Source organism: Diabrotica virgifera, chromosome 7, assembly GCF_917563875.1.
Source record: "Diabrotica virgifera virgifera chromosome 7, PGI_DIABVI_V3a".
NCBI lineage: Eukaryota > Metazoa > Arthropoda > Insecta > Coleoptera > Chrysomelidae > Diabrotica > Diabrotica virgifera.
Genome location: NC_065449.1, coordinates 112,427,982 through 112,446,092, shown reverse-complemented (window position 1 = coordinate 112,446,092; position 18,111 = coordinate 112,427,982). Strand labels below are relative to the sequence as shown.

The 18,111-nt window shown below is 33.5% G+C and overlaps 1 protein-coding gene across 3 annotated transcripts in view; it reads left to right on the top strand.

Annotated features, from left to right (window-relative positions):
- The window catches only part of LOC114324565 (MAGUK p55 subfamily member 7), a 109,402-nt gene that overhangs the window by 59,915 nt on the left and 31,376 nt on the right, over positions 1-18,111 (top strand). For all 3 annotated transcript variants that reach the window (XM_028272429.2, XM_028272430.2, XM_050657179.1), the window contains 4 exons: positions 4,958-5,125; positions 9,770-9,966; positions 14,511-14,629; positions 17,366-17,545. In XM_028272429.2, the coding sequence (XP_028128230.1) occupies positions 4,958-5,125; positions 9,770-9,966; positions 14,511-14,629; positions 17,366-17,545 (664 nt within the window). The remainder of the gene's footprint in view (positions 1-4,957; positions 5,126-9,769; positions 9,967-14,510; positions 14,630-17,365; positions 17,546-18,111) is intronic.

Here is an 18,111-nt window from a genome sequence, read left to right as displayed (position 1 = left end):
GGAAGACCATATCGAAGATGCGACTCGAACAACGAAAAATATGTTATTTTAGAAGATGCTAAATTGAGTTCCCTTGAGACAGATCGTATTGCATAGCAAGCTGAGGCGAGTTTCTTACTTAACGAATCGATATGAAGTGACCATTTGAGGTTGCTGTCTAAAAAAATACCAAGAAATTTTACAGAATCAACGGTACTGATCTGGCTGTTATGAAGTGGCAAAGGTTGAAGAGCTCCTTTATAGGATAATGCTACTGTTTTATTTACATTAAAAGAGAGTAAATTAGAGTCAGACCAGGTCTTTATCGTCAGTAGATCCGAAGTTATAGTTTCATGAAGAGATGCAATAGTTGAGTTGCTCCAAGTGATACTGGTATCATCAGCAAAAAGAAAAATTTTCCCATTGATTTTTAAATTAGTGATGTCATTAATAAAGATAAGGAACAGTATAGGACCCAATACTGAACCTTGTGGTATTCCGCATACGATGTTTTTGAGACTAGAGTCAGTATCATTTGCTCTAACTAGTTGTTTCCGATTATTCAAGTAGGATTGGAACCAATTCAAAGAAATACCTCGAATTCCATAGAAATTTAGTTTTGTAATCAAGATGTCGTGATTTACACAATCAAAAGCTTTGGCATAGTCGCAGAAAACAGTGGCAGTATAAAGATTATTGTTTAGTGCTTGGTAAACCTCGTGTAGTACAGAAAACATGGCATCAGTGGTACATTTATTTGTTAGAAAGCCGAACTGATTTTGTGATAAAATGTTGTTATCAACGATAAAGGACATAAGTCGAGTTTTAATGAGTCTCTCAATAATTTTGGAGAGTACCGGTAGTAAGGCAATAGGTCTATAGTTGCAGGCATCAGATTTTTCGCCACCCTTATGAAGAGGAATAATAATGGCTGTCTTTAGGCACTCTGGAAATTTACCTTTTTCGAAGGAATCATTAATTAGTGAGAGGAGGATTTCCAACACATTTTCTGTGAGATTAGAGAAAATTTTTATAGATAGTCCATCAGTACTACAGGATGATTTGCTTTTGATACAATTGATTGTTTGGATAAGTTCAGAGTTATCGACTGGTCGTAAAAAGAATGAATTCGAGACCTGTCTTGAATTAGGAAGATAGGAAATGGGATCTTGTTGCGGCAAAATTGTTGATGTTATATTTTTACTCACATTAACGAAGTAGTCGTTTAGACTTTCAGGATTTGGAAGGGAAAATGATTGAGCTTTGTGAGTTTTATTTCGAAGATCGTTTATTATAGACCAAGTCTCTTTTGCAACACTTTTAGAGCTTCCCAGACGATTTTGATAATAGGCTTTTTTAGCTGACCTGACAAGTTTTAGATATGTTGTCCTGTACTTCATAATATATTCAGTGACAGCAACATTGGTAGTAAATTTCTTGATGTATAGTAGTGAACGCATATTCTTAGCTGATATGCGAATACCTTTCGTAACCCAAGGTTTCCGATGTTTTGGCCTAATAGGAATTAAAGGAAATGCCTTATTGAAGATGTGGAGAAGCTTATCTAGAAAAACACTGAAATTATAGTCCACGTCTATAGAAGGAAATTGCCACTCAGAAGTCAAGCATAAATTTTGGAATTTACGAAAATTCTGGGCGGAAAAAATCCTACCTAAACGTCGGGTTTTTGAGGAGGGTTTGCTGAAGATGTTAAACTTCGTATACACTGCTTCATGATCAGATAGTCCCGCATTAATAACTGTAGAGCAGACATCAAGGGGTGAGAAATCTGAGACAATATAATCGATTATGGTAGATGTAGTTTTTGTAATCCTTGTAGGAGAATCAACGTGCATTGAGAGACCATACGATTCAAATATGTTTGCCAGGGACACTTGGGTAGCACTAGCAGCAGCATAATTAATGTTAAAATCACCGCATAGAATTTTTCTGCTTTTATGAGGCAGGTCATCTAACAAATTTAGCAGGTTCTGAAAAAATAGTTCCACGGTAGAATCAGGTGATCTATAAATGCAAATAATGTAAAGATTAAGATTTTTATTATAAACTAAGGAAAACTCAAAGAATGATTCACTTAACAAAAAGTCATATTTTGTTATCAGAGAAAAATCATTATTTCTAGAGAGAATCAGGGTGCCTCCATGAGCCGAACTTGGACGATCATACCTGGCAATTGTGGTATATTTTTCTACAAAAAAAGGCTCGTTAACTTCAAGCCAGTGCTCTGTAACCGCAACTATCGGAGGAAATCCTAATTCCTCCAGAAACAAAAACAATTCATCAGTTTTATTTCTTATAGAACGAATATTAATCAGAACCATGCCAAAGTTGTCATCACTAAAATAATTTGAGGTTTCTAGTCCCTCAGAACACGTCGTGTTGTTTAAAAATTTCGCTTTGGAGAGCCAGTGGAATAATAACTTCGGTGACATTCCCTTGACTTTTGTAGGTGTATAATTCTTTCCGAAGTGAGATAGGACCTATAAGCGGCAAGATCAGCTTCCACTTCAGCTGGACCAATTCCATAGGCATGGTTAAATTCTAGAAGAACTTTTCGTAGTTCTTCAGTCTTAGTAGGTAGTCCTTCGGAAGCCAAAAAGAGTTTCACGCTGGTGTTGGTATATCCGTCGTAAAATACAGAAGCAGGCTGATCGTGAAGAAAAGCAAGATGTAGTTTAATTGCCTTTAAGATGTCCGGTTCCCTTAATCTTGCAAGAAGATATCGACTGTTCGAGTTATTAGTTAGTCTAACTCTTGGTGGTGTTAAAGGATCCAAATTTATGGATGGTTCCAAAGTATCTTTCTTAACAAAATTGATATGGGAACGGAAAGGCTCTTGAGATTTGCAAATTGTGATGGCCTGCTTGTCTGTAAATATATTGGTGTCTTCAACTTCATTTTTGTTGTTGCTTGGAATGGTAATTGGGTTTTCCAAGCTAACCTGGCTTCTGATGTACTTCGGATTCATATTTTCTTCAGATGAAGTCTTTGGTTCAGAGTGTGGTGATTCTATAGACCATTTAATGTTGACACCAGGTGGCCAAATTTCCTTATTAAATAATAAGTCGATAGATGGTTTGGATTTTATGCCTATTTTGAATGAGGAACCAGTTGCTGTGTTGGCGTCTTTAGGGAGAGCGTAACATCTAATATAATCCTTGATACCTAGCCTCTCTTTAATGTAGTGTACTATTTGTATAGGGGTGTATGCTGCGGTTAAGTTACTGATAACAACAAAATGACACTTATCTTCTGAAACTTTTGATTTTCTTTCTGGACAGGTTTGGAAATGTTGAGGGCCTTCAGTTTGGGTGCTTGAAGTGACATACACTATCTTTTTTTTAGATACCTCTTTTTCAGTTTGTATAGCAGGTAGTTTGCTGGAAAAATTACTTATCTGATTAGATATTTCGCTGATGTTTTCAGATAGCCTTTGTAATCCCAATTTTATCTCGGATGAATTTGAGTCTTCAACTTGAACCTTAATAGTATCATCGGAACAGCCGAAAAAAACTGACGATATATTGAAGATATCTTGTTGCATTTGCCGTACCGATTTTAAAAGATGTTCAGGATTCATCAGGCTATTTAATTTATGGATCTCGTCAATTTTTTTTGTAAGGTAATCTAATTTGCCATCTTTTTTTGTTAATAAATCGTATGTCTCTATGAAAACGGGCAAATTATCAGTCAATTTTTTAGTTAGTTGAATTAAGGCATTAAAGTTCTCATGAGGTATCTGATTTTTTGATAGATTTGTTATTTTTTCATTTAAATATCTGAGGCTAGGCGAATCACATAATTTACAGAAAAATCTTAGATTTGAATTTTTTGGGTCCAGGAGAGTTTTGGTGATGGTCTTGTTGTATCCAGAACAGTGCATGCAGAAATGCAACTCAAGCAAATAACCTATACCGTACCGAGCTGTACTATCCGATTGTCTTATATACTTGTTTATTTTCAATAAAAACCTTTATTCTTCGCAACAATAATAAGTTTTTTCAAAAGAAATAAATATAATTCTAGTAAAGAAAAAAGAGACGTTCTCACAAACAATTTATTTTACAACTGAAGACCGGTTTCGCTGTCTACAATATTCACAGCATCTTCAGGTCCCGGTTAAAGTAAAATTAAATGCTACAAATAACAAAAAACCAGAGTTAGTTAAGTGGTCTGGTTTAAAGAACATCTCTTTTTTCTTTACTACAATAGTATGGACTCACACATGCAACCCATTCATTATTTAAATAAATAGAACTTTGAAATACATGGTGATTCCATATAAGTTTGGGTGTGTGTATTACACATGGAGAGAGATACAACTTACTCCAACTCAATATACTGGGAAGGATCCAAGGAAAGAGAAGCATAGGGAGACGTAGAATATCATGGCTGCGCAACCTGAGAGAATGGTACGGATGTACACTGTACACTAAATAAACTTTTTAGAGCAACCGTCTCTATAGTCCGAATAGCTATGATGATTGCCTACCTCCGACGCGGAGATGGCACTTGAAGAAGAAGCATTAAAAATCGACGCGTTGCTGTTTTTTTTTAAATGTGGGTGAAGTTCCTGATAATGACCGTTTCGTTTTCCTCCGACCATCCTGCATGCAGTTAAACCTGTATTATTTCACTGTGATTCTCTCGCCGAAGTGTCTACATATGTGTACACACTTTACTATCCTCTTTAACAATCCATTCCAGGTAGTAGGAACTAGATGATAGTTTATACGACCGAGTTAGGCCTTAATGTTAGTAATGGGATGACGGTTTCAACCTACAGACCTGGAATAAAAAATGCACTTAAGGAAGTTTTTCGTTGCCATAAGAAACTTATTATTTTTTAGTTCCTTCCTTAACAATCATGATTTTAAATTATTTTGCCAACATTTTGTTACATTAACATTTATTTACTTTAATATCTTAAACCGTTTTAATTTTTTTAAACATTAAGGGAGCTACTATCAAGACCGACGAAACTACAGGAAAAATTGTGATAGCCAGAGTGATGCACGGTGGAGCTGCTGATAGATCCGGATTAATTCATCCTGGAGATGAAGTAGTTGAAGTTAATAATATTACTGTTGAGGGTAAAACGCCCAATGATGTTCTACAAATTTTGGTATGTACCGTTTAGACTTTTATATTAATAGAAATATGTTTTATATTAGTAGTAATAATGTGACAGATATATTAAACCACGGAGGATATTTAAGCGTTTCAAGTCTTTATTTTCCATGTATTTCTTGGGACTTCATTTTGATCATTTTCTCCCTCAATTTAATGTTGTTAATTTTTATTTTTTCCTTTTTAAATAACTTTCTTCTCGAAAAGATTACGTCTGATTATATCTATTCAACTATTGCTCTTTTGTATTGCCCAATGCAAGGGGTTGTCATCAAAAATAAGGTAAAATTTTATTATCGACACTCATTATTAACCACTGCCCTTTTCAAAGCATAATTATGCATTCATTGCAGATTATTCCATATCTATATTTGAACAATGTTATCGGAAAATCTTTAATTATACAGGGTGTCCCGAAAAGATTGGCCATAAATTATACCAGACATTCTGGAGTCAAAAATAGTTCGATTGAACCTAACTTACCTTAGTACAAATGTGCTCATAAAAAAAGTAACAGCCCTTTGAAGTTACAAAAATGAAAATCGATTTTTTTCAATATATCGAAAACTATCAAAAAATTTTTATTGAAAATGAACATGTATCATTCTCATGGGAAGAGCATCTTTAAACAAAATTATAGTGAGATTTGTCCACCCCATAAAAATTCTATGGGGGTTTTGTTCCCTTAAACCCGCCCACACTTTTGTGTACGTTCCAATTAATTCATTATTGTGGTACCATTATAGGCTATTGATTATGTACTATAGAAAGGAACTACAACGTTAACGGAGTTTTATTATTTGATATGGTCAATGAATCTCTTTATATGAAAAAACCGCGGAGTGCTACCATTTAAAGGGGTGCGTTTTTGAGAAATGGGTGAATTAGTCCCTGGGCACAGGTTACATTAGGGTGAGTTCTATGCACTTTTGGTACAAATACGTCTACACAAAAATTGTTCCTGGTTAAATTTCCTATCCAAATATAACTTTTGAAAGTCAAAGATACTTTTTTTTACTAAAATATATTCAAAAGAAAAAGCACAAAGAAACCCAAAAGAAAGAAATTTTGTTTTTTGTCCCATAACTTTTGTCCACGGAGATATAGGTATAGGCATTGCTTCACAGAAAAAAAAGTTACATTATTTTCTCTTTAAAATGATGTTTGGTAGAGGTCATTAGGATTTACAGTTTTCAAAATATGATTTTTCAAATTTCGCCACTCACATCAATTTTGGGCAATTTTCCTTGTTATTTCGCTAATATTGTTCTGTAACTTTTTTCTACGCAGCTTTAGGCATATGCAATGGTACATGTAAGAGGAATAGAAATCAATTACCTTTAAAATGTTCTACTGTATAATGTTGTACGACTTCTTTTAAAGAGATTATCATTTTCAAGATTTTATACTTTTAACGAGTTTTTATATTTTTTACGATTATTTTTTAACTTTCCCATTATAATTTTTTTTTCTACATTTAGGTATATATTAAATGTATAATAAAAATGAAAGCTTATTCTGTTTTATAAGTATTATAAAAAATTCCAGGATTATTTTTGAATAAGATATGCTTTTTCAAAATGTAATAAGTAGGTACTTGCAACGATTTTTGATTTTTGGATTATTTTTTAAATTTCCCATTATAACTTTTTTATGTGATTGTGTGTTATGATTAAATCTTCTTTTTTATAGGTAATACTTTCGATCCACGTGACTCGGCCGGGCAAACTTCAAAATATGGATTAATTTCAATATTTGCTGTCAAAGCTCCTGCACCACAAGCTTTGCTTGAAAAAATAGCATGTAAATGTACCAAAGGATGTACAAAAATCTGCGGTTGTAGGAAGATAGGAATTAGTAGTTTAATATTCTGCAAAGGGTGCATGTGCATGGGTACTAATTGTGGGAACTCTAAGATAACTGAGGTGTCAGAGGAAGATATTGAAGCTAATGCTAACGAACAGATGGACTTTGATTTTGAAAATTTTTTAAATGTCAACGTTTAAATAATTTTAACTAAAGTGATGTTTTCTAAGACTAATGTTTATGTAATTTTTGTAAAGAAATAATTTTAAATAATACAGGTAAAAAATATCAAAGAATCACTCGGTTTCCATTATTTAAATATAGATGATACACCGTTTTAAAGAACAGAAAGCAAGCTCTCTTTATTGAGCAATATATAGTATATTCATGTACAAGAAAAAAAAAGTTATAATGAGAAATTTAAAAAATAATACTAAAATCAAAAATCGTTGCAAGTACTTATTACATTTTGAAAAATAATATCTTATTCAAAAATAATCCTAGAATGTTTTGTAATACACCATTTTAAAGTAAACAAAATAAGCTCTTATTATTATATAATATAATATATACCTAAATGTAGAAGAAAAAAGTTATAATGAGAAAATTTAAAAATAATCGTAAAAAATGTAAAAAATAACATTTTTTTTATATTAGGTATCATATAATATATAATATAATATTATATTATATATACTATATATAATGTATTATTATACAGAGTGTCCCAAAAGTAGTGGAACGGTCGCATATTTCGCGAACTAAACATCGGATCGAAAAACAGAAAAATACGTGTTCAATAATTTTCAAAAATCTATCCAATGACACCAAACACCAACCCCCACTACACCCCCTGGAGGTGGGGTGGGGGGTAACTTTAAAATCTCAAATGGAAACCCCTAGTTTTTCTTGCAGATTTGGATCCGTTACGTAAAAGTAAGTAACTTTTATTCAAGACATTTTTTCGAACTGTGGATAGATGGCGCTACAATTGGGAAAAACGATTTATCCTGATATCATAGGTAAATTATAGAAACGGTCTAATATCTCGAGAAATACACTTCCAAATGAGAAACCAAAAAAAGGTTTTTAATACTTTTCGAAAACCTATCGAATAACACTAAACATGACCCTCCAACCTACCCCCTAGAGGTGGGGTGGGGGTAACTTTAAAATCTTAAATACCAACCCCCACTTTTTATTACAGATTCGGATTCGTCATGAAAAATTAAGCAACATTTATCCGAAACATTTTTTAGAATTGTTGATAGATGGCGCTTTAATTGGAAAAATACGATTTATTAGCGCCATCTATCAGCAATTTTAAAAAATGTTTCGAATAAATATTGTTTAATTTTTCATGACGAATTCGAATCTGCAATAAAAAGTGGGGGTTGCTATTTAAGATTTTAAATTTACCCCCCACCCCATCTCCAGGGGGTGGGTTAGAAGGTCATGTTTGGTGTTTATCGATAGGTTTTCGAAACATATTAAAAACCTGTTTTTTCGTTTCTCATTTGGAAGTGTATTTCTCGAGATATTAGACCGTTTCTATAATTTACCTATGGTATCAGGATAAATCGTTTTTTCCAATTGTAGCGCCATCTATCCACAGTTCGAAAAAATGTCTTGAATAAAAGTTGCCTACTTTTACGTAACGAATCCAAATCTGCAAGAAAAACTATCTAATTATAAGCTATCTAATTTTGAATATAATCAATAGCCTATTAGTTAAACACAACGTTTTTAATACTTTTTTGCCTTATAGTATTTTTATATAAGCGAGTTTTTATCGAGATGCGGCTTCTTTTTTAATATATTTACATACAAATTTTATGGGGGGTTTGTTCCTTTAAACCCCCTAAATGTTTCTGTACGTTCCAATTCAACTATTATTGTGGTACCATTAAACACAGTGTTTTTAAAACTTTTTTGCCTCTTAGTATTTTTTTGATAAGTCACCTTCTATCGAGATGTGGCTTCTTTTTCAAAATATACCCAAAAATGTACATTGTAAATAAATTTTCAGATTATAACAGGTCTCTATAATCGTACACAAATATGTGGCGTACACGAATGCCATATCGCGATTCTATTGGTTAAAAATCTGTATCGTAATGAAAATCTGTATCATAATGAAGTTCATTATGATACAGGTAGTGAAATCATAATTATTGATATATTATAATATGAGAATAGAAAAAAAAATATATATTTTTTGTTTTAAATTAGGTACAAATTAAAATAAGAGAATAAATTTTGTCTGTTAATTCAACAATTACGTGGTATGATTACTTACTTTGGCATTTGCCAAAAGCCACTTTCTAAACGGTATAAAACATAGTTTTTATAATATTTCCAATGTCTTGTAGTTTAATGGTTTTTATACCCTTTTGAAATTGGCTTAAAGTGATCATGATTTTTAGATTAACAGTTTACCACTTGTCTTCATTAAATTAAAGTGGGACTACTTTCTTTCAGGTTTTACTAATGATGTTCTGATAGGACTGAAAACGTTTTGAAAATTATAATCCTTTTGGTATTTTCATTAATTTGGTAATTTTAACAAATATATACCGATTACACTATTAGTTTTGACTTCATTGTAAGATTCTTGTTTTATTTTTATAAACAGTGTACCTATTAATATAAATTTGATAAAATCAGAATGAAACAGCAATCCAAGTTTAACGAAATGCTTATCAGATATATACAATTTTTCTTCTTTCTTATTTTATATCATTTATTATTATACGTGAGACAGTAGATAACTCTACAGCAACTGAGTTGTTTAGTGCATTTTAAATCATTTTAAAACCTACTTCTGTTTTAGCAAAACTCTGAAGGGACAATAACTTTTAAACTAGTGCCGGCCGACTCAAAATCTGGAGCTAGAGAAAGTAAAGTTCGAGTTCGAGCTCACTTTATTTATGATTCCTCAGTTGATCCATACATTCCATGTAAGGAAGCGGGTTTAGATTTTGTTAAAGGAGATGTTTTACATATAGTTTCACAAGATGACGCTTATTGGTAAGTAATTACATGTTAATAAAATGTTTTAAATATCTATCTTCTTCTTTCAACTTGTTTGCATCCGCTCCTGGACAAAAGCCTCCCCATGAGTTCTTTACTATTATCTGTTTTATGATATTTGATGCCAGTTTCTCCCTACTTTTGCTTTGATGTCATCTAGCCACCATTTCTGTGGTCTTCCTCTACTGACTGTTTTCGCAGATCTCCAGTCTACAAGGTTCTCGTCCATCTTTTGTTGTCTTGTCTTGCCACGTATCCTACCTAGTTTCATTTTATTATTCCATTATAATTCTTCCAATTACATAGAAGATAATATATTCTACAAAATAAAATAATTGATACATCAAGCAAATGTGCTGTCGATGTGCAGTGTTCTCACAATTTCCTTCAAATTCACAATCCACGACTTTTTACGAAAGATCATACACAATATTCAGAGACAGTGAGCTTTTGATCTCGTGTTCTTGGGAATACCATGATTCGATCTTTACTTATTGAAGAAAATCTAACTGGTAAGCTTTACGTAAATTTGCTTTGAAGAAATAAAAGATCCCTTACAAAAACTAATTTCGTCAATCAATTTCGAAAATCAAATTAATGTCTCTGGTATCATGATTTTACAAGATCTTATGTAGGTACTTTGAGCAAGATCTAGGTCCAGCACACTACTTTCGTTTAGTCAGAGAGTTAGACAATGGCTAAATGATTAATTTTATGATAGATGGATTGGTCGAAGAGGAGTTATAGAATGGCCACTACGATCACCCGACTTACTGCCTGTAGATTTCTTCTGGGAGCATCTAAAATGGCTTCTTTATAAACCAAACCCTCGAGATTTGAAAAATTTGAGGAGAAGAACTTCAAGCAGAAGTTTTTCTTTCGGACTTTCGGAAATGAGTTTGAGAGCAGACTTTCTCATAGTTTAGAATATAATAAACAGCCTTTCGAAATGAGTTTGAGAGCAGATTTTCTCATAGTTTAGAATATAATGAACAGCCTTTCGAAAATTTAATAAAAGAAGATACTTTTCATTAATTTTTTATGTTCAATTGCAAATTAGTGAAGTATCTTCACAGTTTTACTTGATTTCTCTGAAAGTACTAACAAGAAACATCAGCTGTATGATATTATTATTCTTCTTCTTTTTGCATATACATGACTCTATCTGTTTTTTCAAAGTGCCTCTAGTAAGTTGTCGTTCCATCGTTTTCGTGGTTTTCCCACTGATCGTCTTCCTATTGTGGAACCGTCTCTCGCTGTCCTTACTACTCTGTTTGTGTCATTCGACTTATGTGGTCATTCCATTCTATTCTTCCGTTTCTTACCCAGTTATTAATGTTATTCACCCTGCATCCCTGTCGTATATCTGTACTTCTAGCTCTGTCCCATAGAGTCTTACCATCGATTTTTCGAAGGTTTTTCATCTCCACTGTTTCGAGCAATCTTTTTGTCCTCTCTGTGTCGGGTCGTGTTTCTGCCGCATGTGTCATTATTGAAAAGGTATTTAAATGATCTTTAAAATGAGGTATTAAGGTAAGCGTCCACAGGTCCGCATCGTACGCATCGGACGGATCGCATCAAACGAATTAATTTTTCATACTGCGTCCACTATGTATCGGCAACGATCGGATTTGCCGATCTCAGTATCAGCAATCGGATTGCCGATGCCACTTCATTCGGATTTTTGTAGTGATTGTAGGTACCTGCGGAAAGTGTTTGTGAGAATGAAGGAAAGCGATGAAGATCAAAAGTCATTATTGCTTGTTTGTTAGCAGAAGAGGAAGAAGAAGAAAAAAAATCTAGAAAAAGAAAGCATAATTTTTGGAATCGGATCATAGAGAATATCACACACTATCACACTTTTACTCACTTTGTAAACATGTTTTTGTCGGCATTGTAATATTACAGCTTATACACCGATTCTCTCGGTAGACTGCAAGCTATAGTAGAAATGCGACAGTAGACCGCATAGTAGCACCCATATTTCTAATTAATTATACATTTAAATATAAAGGAATACACAAAGCTGTTACAATTTAAATGCAAAATAGTTACTACCTACATCAGTAAAAGTGTGTTTAAAGATTAATCAACGTTGCTTTCCTGAAATTGGTAAAATACTTTCTGAGGTTGTCAACTACTTGTAACACACTTTTCTTGCTTCTTCATCTTTTGTGAGGGACAATGAAATATCTGAGATAAATTTTACACCTCTCTTAGTAACATCATTAACAACTCTAATATTCATTGTTTCATCTAAGTTCATTGTTTTAAGAGTCTTCAGTTTTCAGCCTACTATTTTCCATTTACATAAATGTGTAACAGCTTTGTGTTCTCCTTTATATTCAAATATATAATTAGTTAGAAAAATATGTTATTTTTTTAAGGAGAATAATTTTCATAGTTAGATACTCGAGATATCTTGAGAAAGACCAATAAACATGAAAAATGGGTAATATTATCATCGCCTGTGATATTTTTTCTGAATATACCTATATAATATAAAATAAAAGTTAAAACTGAGTTTACTTGTTTGATTACGTACAAAAAGTTATCTATTAACAAGCTGAAAATGCGAGCATTATCATAACGAAAACTGTTTATTTACGTATTATAATATGGAAAATTATTATATAATATGGAAAATTTCTATTATGAAAAATTGTTTAGTATTAAAAGCTATGTTTTAATATGCAATTATATCCTAATTTAAATATTGTGAACTATAAAGGTACTTTCCTCTCGAGCGAAATTCATATTTTTTGACATATGTACCTCGAATAAAATTGATAAAAATTGATATATCTGATTGCATCTTAGATTTTAGACCATGCAGATCTTTTTATGAAGAATAACTGTTCTTCGTAAAATTAATAATAAAAGAGTTATAAATGAAAATGATATTGGTATCCGTAATTTGAGAAAAAAATTCAAATATTTTTTTTTCATTAGAAGGATGTACAAGTAATTGCATATATTAGAACATAGTTTTTAACTCCAAACAACTTTTTATAATAACACTTTTCAATATTGTGAAAAATAAAGATGATTTAATCTTGATCGAACTTCATATTTTTCGACATACCTACCTCGTATAATATAAATTTGATATCTGATGGTTGAATATTCGGTTTTAGACCATACAGAACTTTTTATGAAGAATAACTTTTTTCGTAAAATTAAAAATAAAAAAGTGTCCCTTAATATGTGTCCAAGTAGACACGCTGTATATAATAATACATAAGTATAATATGCTACATAATATTATTTATCATTCAGTAGACAGCTCAAATAAAACAAGCGGCTCGGATACACGCCGTGATGATTACGACTACAGGCGTTTATAGCCGAATGTGATGTTGAAGCGGATATACTATATTGTTTATATTTATTTATATAAATATTTGCCAAAAAATTAATATTTAAACTATTTTATCGAAAAAATAAATAAATACAATCTAAACAAAGTCTTCGTTAAAAATAGTGAACTGTATAGCCCGGTTATAGATAAATGAGAAATTTAAAGAGATATACCAATTGGTGTACAAGTGGTAATACCACTAGTACACCAATTGACCTATCTCTTTAAATTTCTCATTTATCTATAACCGGGCAATAACTTAACATTACATTAACATAAATAAATAAAATTTATTTATTTGACATTTCTATTTTATGTTAACGTTTAGTTGCGTCAAACGAAAGCGAGTTTAGGTGACGTTTCTCTGCCGGAAGAAAATAAATATTTAAAGAAGGCTTGTGACGTCACAATGACGACTTTGAGGTCGGATATCTCGAATATGGTTAGAGATAGCGAAATGCCGTTCTCATATTTAGAAAAAACTACATATGAATCCATCGCTAGGTGGCCTCTAAATATTGCAGGAGCGGCGACGCACGAACGAACAGATTTTATAAACGAAAAGTTTTCGTTGAAAATAATATATATAACATTTTGTACGTAATATTAAAAATGTTAAACGCGTGGGGTGTGTCCACTGATCGGCATTCCGTATGACTCATCGGCACGCATCGCAAAAGTTGCCTCTGGAGGCATCGCTTCGGCATTTGCCGATGATGCGATCCGTACGATGCGGATCAGTGGACGCAGTTACATAAGTTTTTATACAAGGCAAACTAAAATCCGTTGCGTACGATGCGGGCCTGTGGACGCTTGCCTTTACTCAAAGCTCCTCTCAAGTTAGATTTTAGGGGTTGCGTTCCCCCCTCGCTAAGGGGTTGATCTATTTAATTGAAAACCAGCCTACAAAATGTCCTCCTTAAAGATAAATTTGAAGTGTTACTCAATGTATTATAAATTCATAGTACTTTTTAATTTTAAATAATTTCCTCTATTTCTTCTGATGGTATTTCATGGCGTTATTTTTTGAAGCTTATTTATTGAAGAGACATAGTTTAAGTCGATTTCTTTAATTTCAGATATTCAGTATTTTAGATACTTAATTTATTAATTAACAATTTAGAATATTTTTCTTTAATTAATTGACCTTCTAAACTATTTCATTCTCTATTGTTTTAAGGTGGCAAGCAAGAAAAGAAGGTGACAGAAATATGAGAGCTGGACTTATTCCAAGCAGAGCTCTTCAAGAAAGGAGAATCATACATGACAGGACACAAACGAATAAAAATGGTGAAGATGGTAAGTAAGCTAATTAGTTCAGGTGTTAATAAATACCTGTATCCTCTGCTTTGCTTTAAACGCTTCTTAGAGATCATCTCACAGCCATAGTCATATATGTATGATTTATTTTTGCATGTTAGAAAAAGATTTTGTAAAATATTTTATAAAACTTTAGTTGCAACAAATATAGTTGCTGGTAATCACCACACTTTACACTGCTTTACTAAGTGACACTGCTTGGAAGAGCAAGTTTGATACCTCTTGTACATACTTGCTCTTGTACAATTAAGTACACATATCATAAATTATGATAATTAATTTAGGCTTGATATAATTACTTTGCCAATAAATTCTAATTTAAGTTGAGTCTCAAACCTAATTTAAGTAGAGTCTCAATTTTTAATGGCGTCCCATAAAGGACAATAATTTGAGAAACCAGCTCACCACTGTATTATAATTTTCTTATCATTGTTTACGATTAGTAGAATGTGTTCCATGTTCCTAACTTATAATCGGCGGGCTGAAAAGTTCGTAGGCTGACACATAGATGGCGCTACTGGTATTAAATCCATATGATTTTTAGTTAGCCCTAACGTAGGACATTCACATAGGACATGCTCGACAGTTTCGTCATCTCGTTCACACCTCCTGCATAGAGATTTGTCTACTAGCCCCAGTGTGCGGAGGTGTTTTCTTAGTTGACAATGGCCAGTTAAAAAACCAGCTGTCAAGCGTAGGTTTTTCCTGGTCATTCTCAAGTACTTTTCCGCGATTGTTGCAGTTGACCAGCCAACAAGATCACCAAGTCCTAAGAGTCTCAGGCCTGCTGCCTTCCTAGCTAGCTGGTCAGCAATGTGGTTGCCTTTATTTCCGTTGTGTTCTTTAACCCACCTCAGGATGATGTTGTTACCATCCGAAGCTTGGGCTAGTGATTCATGACACTCCATTACTAGCCCTGATATGACACGTGGTCTGTTCAGGGTTAGTAGCGCTTGTCTGCTGTCTGTACAGATTATTATAGTTTTGCCGGCTATAACTTTCCCGATTATCTCTTTTGCGACTATGGAGATACCAGCCAGTTCATTCTGAACTACGCTGGTGCCCATACCCCATTTTATACTAAGGTTCAGTGATCTGGAGTGTATTCCGCATCCTGAGCCTTCTTCCGTTTTGGAGCCATCGGTGTAGATGCAATATGCATTTGCCACGTTTGACTCCCTATGTTATCTTGTTTCGATTTTGTAGGGTTTGTCGAAGACAAACGTAGGTTTAATTGAGTCGCATCCATGGGTCGCATGTAGCTGGGGCAGTGCCTCCAGCTCACCCCGCCAGAAACGACATCTCAATTGTCCCATTCCTACATCAAGATTTGCACCCGCTGAGCGTAATCTCATCATCGTCATCAGCGCCACCTCTCTGACATCTCTAAAGGGGTAATGCCAATGAGCAACTTCATTGCAGCAGTTGGTGTTGTTTTCATGGCACCTGTTATATTTATACAAGCCATTCGTTGAATATGGTTTAGTTTGTTGATCGCTGTTGCCTGTAGCACTTTTGGTACCCAAGCAATGGCTCCGTAAGTTAGCATTGGCCTAATGACAGTAGTGTAGATCCAGGCGACCACCCTGGGTGAAAGGCCCCAAAGGCCCGATGCGGGCACCCTCACCTTTGTTTTTGGAGGGGCTAGAGAGGGATGGGTGGCTCCCGTAGGTGCCTTCCCCGCCGCCTCTCTGGCCTTCCTCCTTCTTTTTAGCTCGGCGCCACTAAGCGAAAACGTGGGAAGATGAAGAATATCCCGGCCTAAGAACCTGAGGAAATCTACTCGTATTAATAATTAAATAAGCGAAAAACATTCATGAACATCAAAATATTTTTTACAAGATCAAACCTTAGTCTGGAGCCCAGAATCCGAATGATTAAATGTTACGTTTTCTCTATATTGCTCAATGGCTGTGTAATTTGGACAATGGACTCTGAAATGAAAAAAAAAAAGAATAGTTGTCTCTGAAATCTATAGATTCAGACCGATGCTAAGAATTCTATCAATACAACAAGTTACCAACGATGAGATACTTCGGCGCATGAGTAAACAAAAAGAATTGATAAGCATAATCAAAGATAGGAAAATACAATAGTTAGGTCATGTGTTGAGAGGTGAAAGGTATGAATTAGTCATATATAGTAATATAATATATATTATAAAATATAGAGAAAAGTATAGAGTACATGGCAAACTATTAGTAGGAAGACGCCAGAATAGATGGCGAAGAGATCTAAGTTTGGCCACTCTAGAACCATTTTCACAAAATGTAATGAATACCGAGAGTATTTATCAGGTTTTTGTTAAATAGAATTATATAATATAATTTATTTCATCAGTATTTCATTTACCATATGGTAAACTAGATATAATCGTTCAATTTGTTTTAAAAATTTTTATTTGTGTTTAATACGGTATTATTTAATAATGCTAACAATAATACTAATTCTAATAATAATAAAAGTGATGGAATCAATATCTAGGTATCTATCTCTTACAAAAACAAGACATCTTGCATCCAGGACATTCAGTCACTTAGTTAAAATCCTATCCATGCATGCTAAATCATTCATTAACATAACTAACCATTACCATTTTGGCGGCCGTAGGGCTTTGCTCTGTTTCAGCTTTGCCTGTTCTAACCTGCAGTCAGTTCCCGAAATCCCCTCGTTGTGCATCTAAACCTAAAACTAAAAAGATTATCTATGATATAGCTGAAAATGATGATTTCGACCGGGAGCAGCTAGCCACTTACGAAGAAGTGGCCAAATTGTATCCGAGGCCTGGTATGTATAGACCGATTGTACTCATCGGCGCGCCTGGTATTGGAAGAAACGAATTGAAAAGAAGACTCATCGATACCAATCCTGGCAAATATAGGACGCCGACTCCTTGTAAGTAATGGGACAATTATTTTTTGAACATTTATTTTTAATTGTGTTTCGAAATGTGTAGTGAATGAAAACAAGAGCATTATAACACGACTGCGATATAATTGATAAGTGCGAAATGTATAATTTGACCAAAATAATATTCGAAAAGTCATTTCTTCTTGATAGTCTTTCGTAGAGCTTGAAACAAATCCTAACAAACCTTGATCAACAAACTAACCTTGATCAACATATCTTAATCTTTTACAATAAGAGTGATAATTAAACCATGTCCTTTACCAGTTGAAAATTATACTCCAATAGACAAACCATCAGTAAATGGTTCATATTTTTCACGTTTTCATTTCACAGCTGCTTTTTAATGATAATATTGTGAAATAGAGTGAAACCATTTCTATACTACAATACGCCGATGATATTTTTTTATAGGGCGAGGCAGATAACTGGTCTATTAGAAATATCTCGAGAACTAAAGGCAACAGAATCATGAAAATTGGAATGAAGAGGTTTTGGAGAATGATCTATTAAATGAAAATATTTTCATCTCTTTGCAACTTCCGGTTATACCG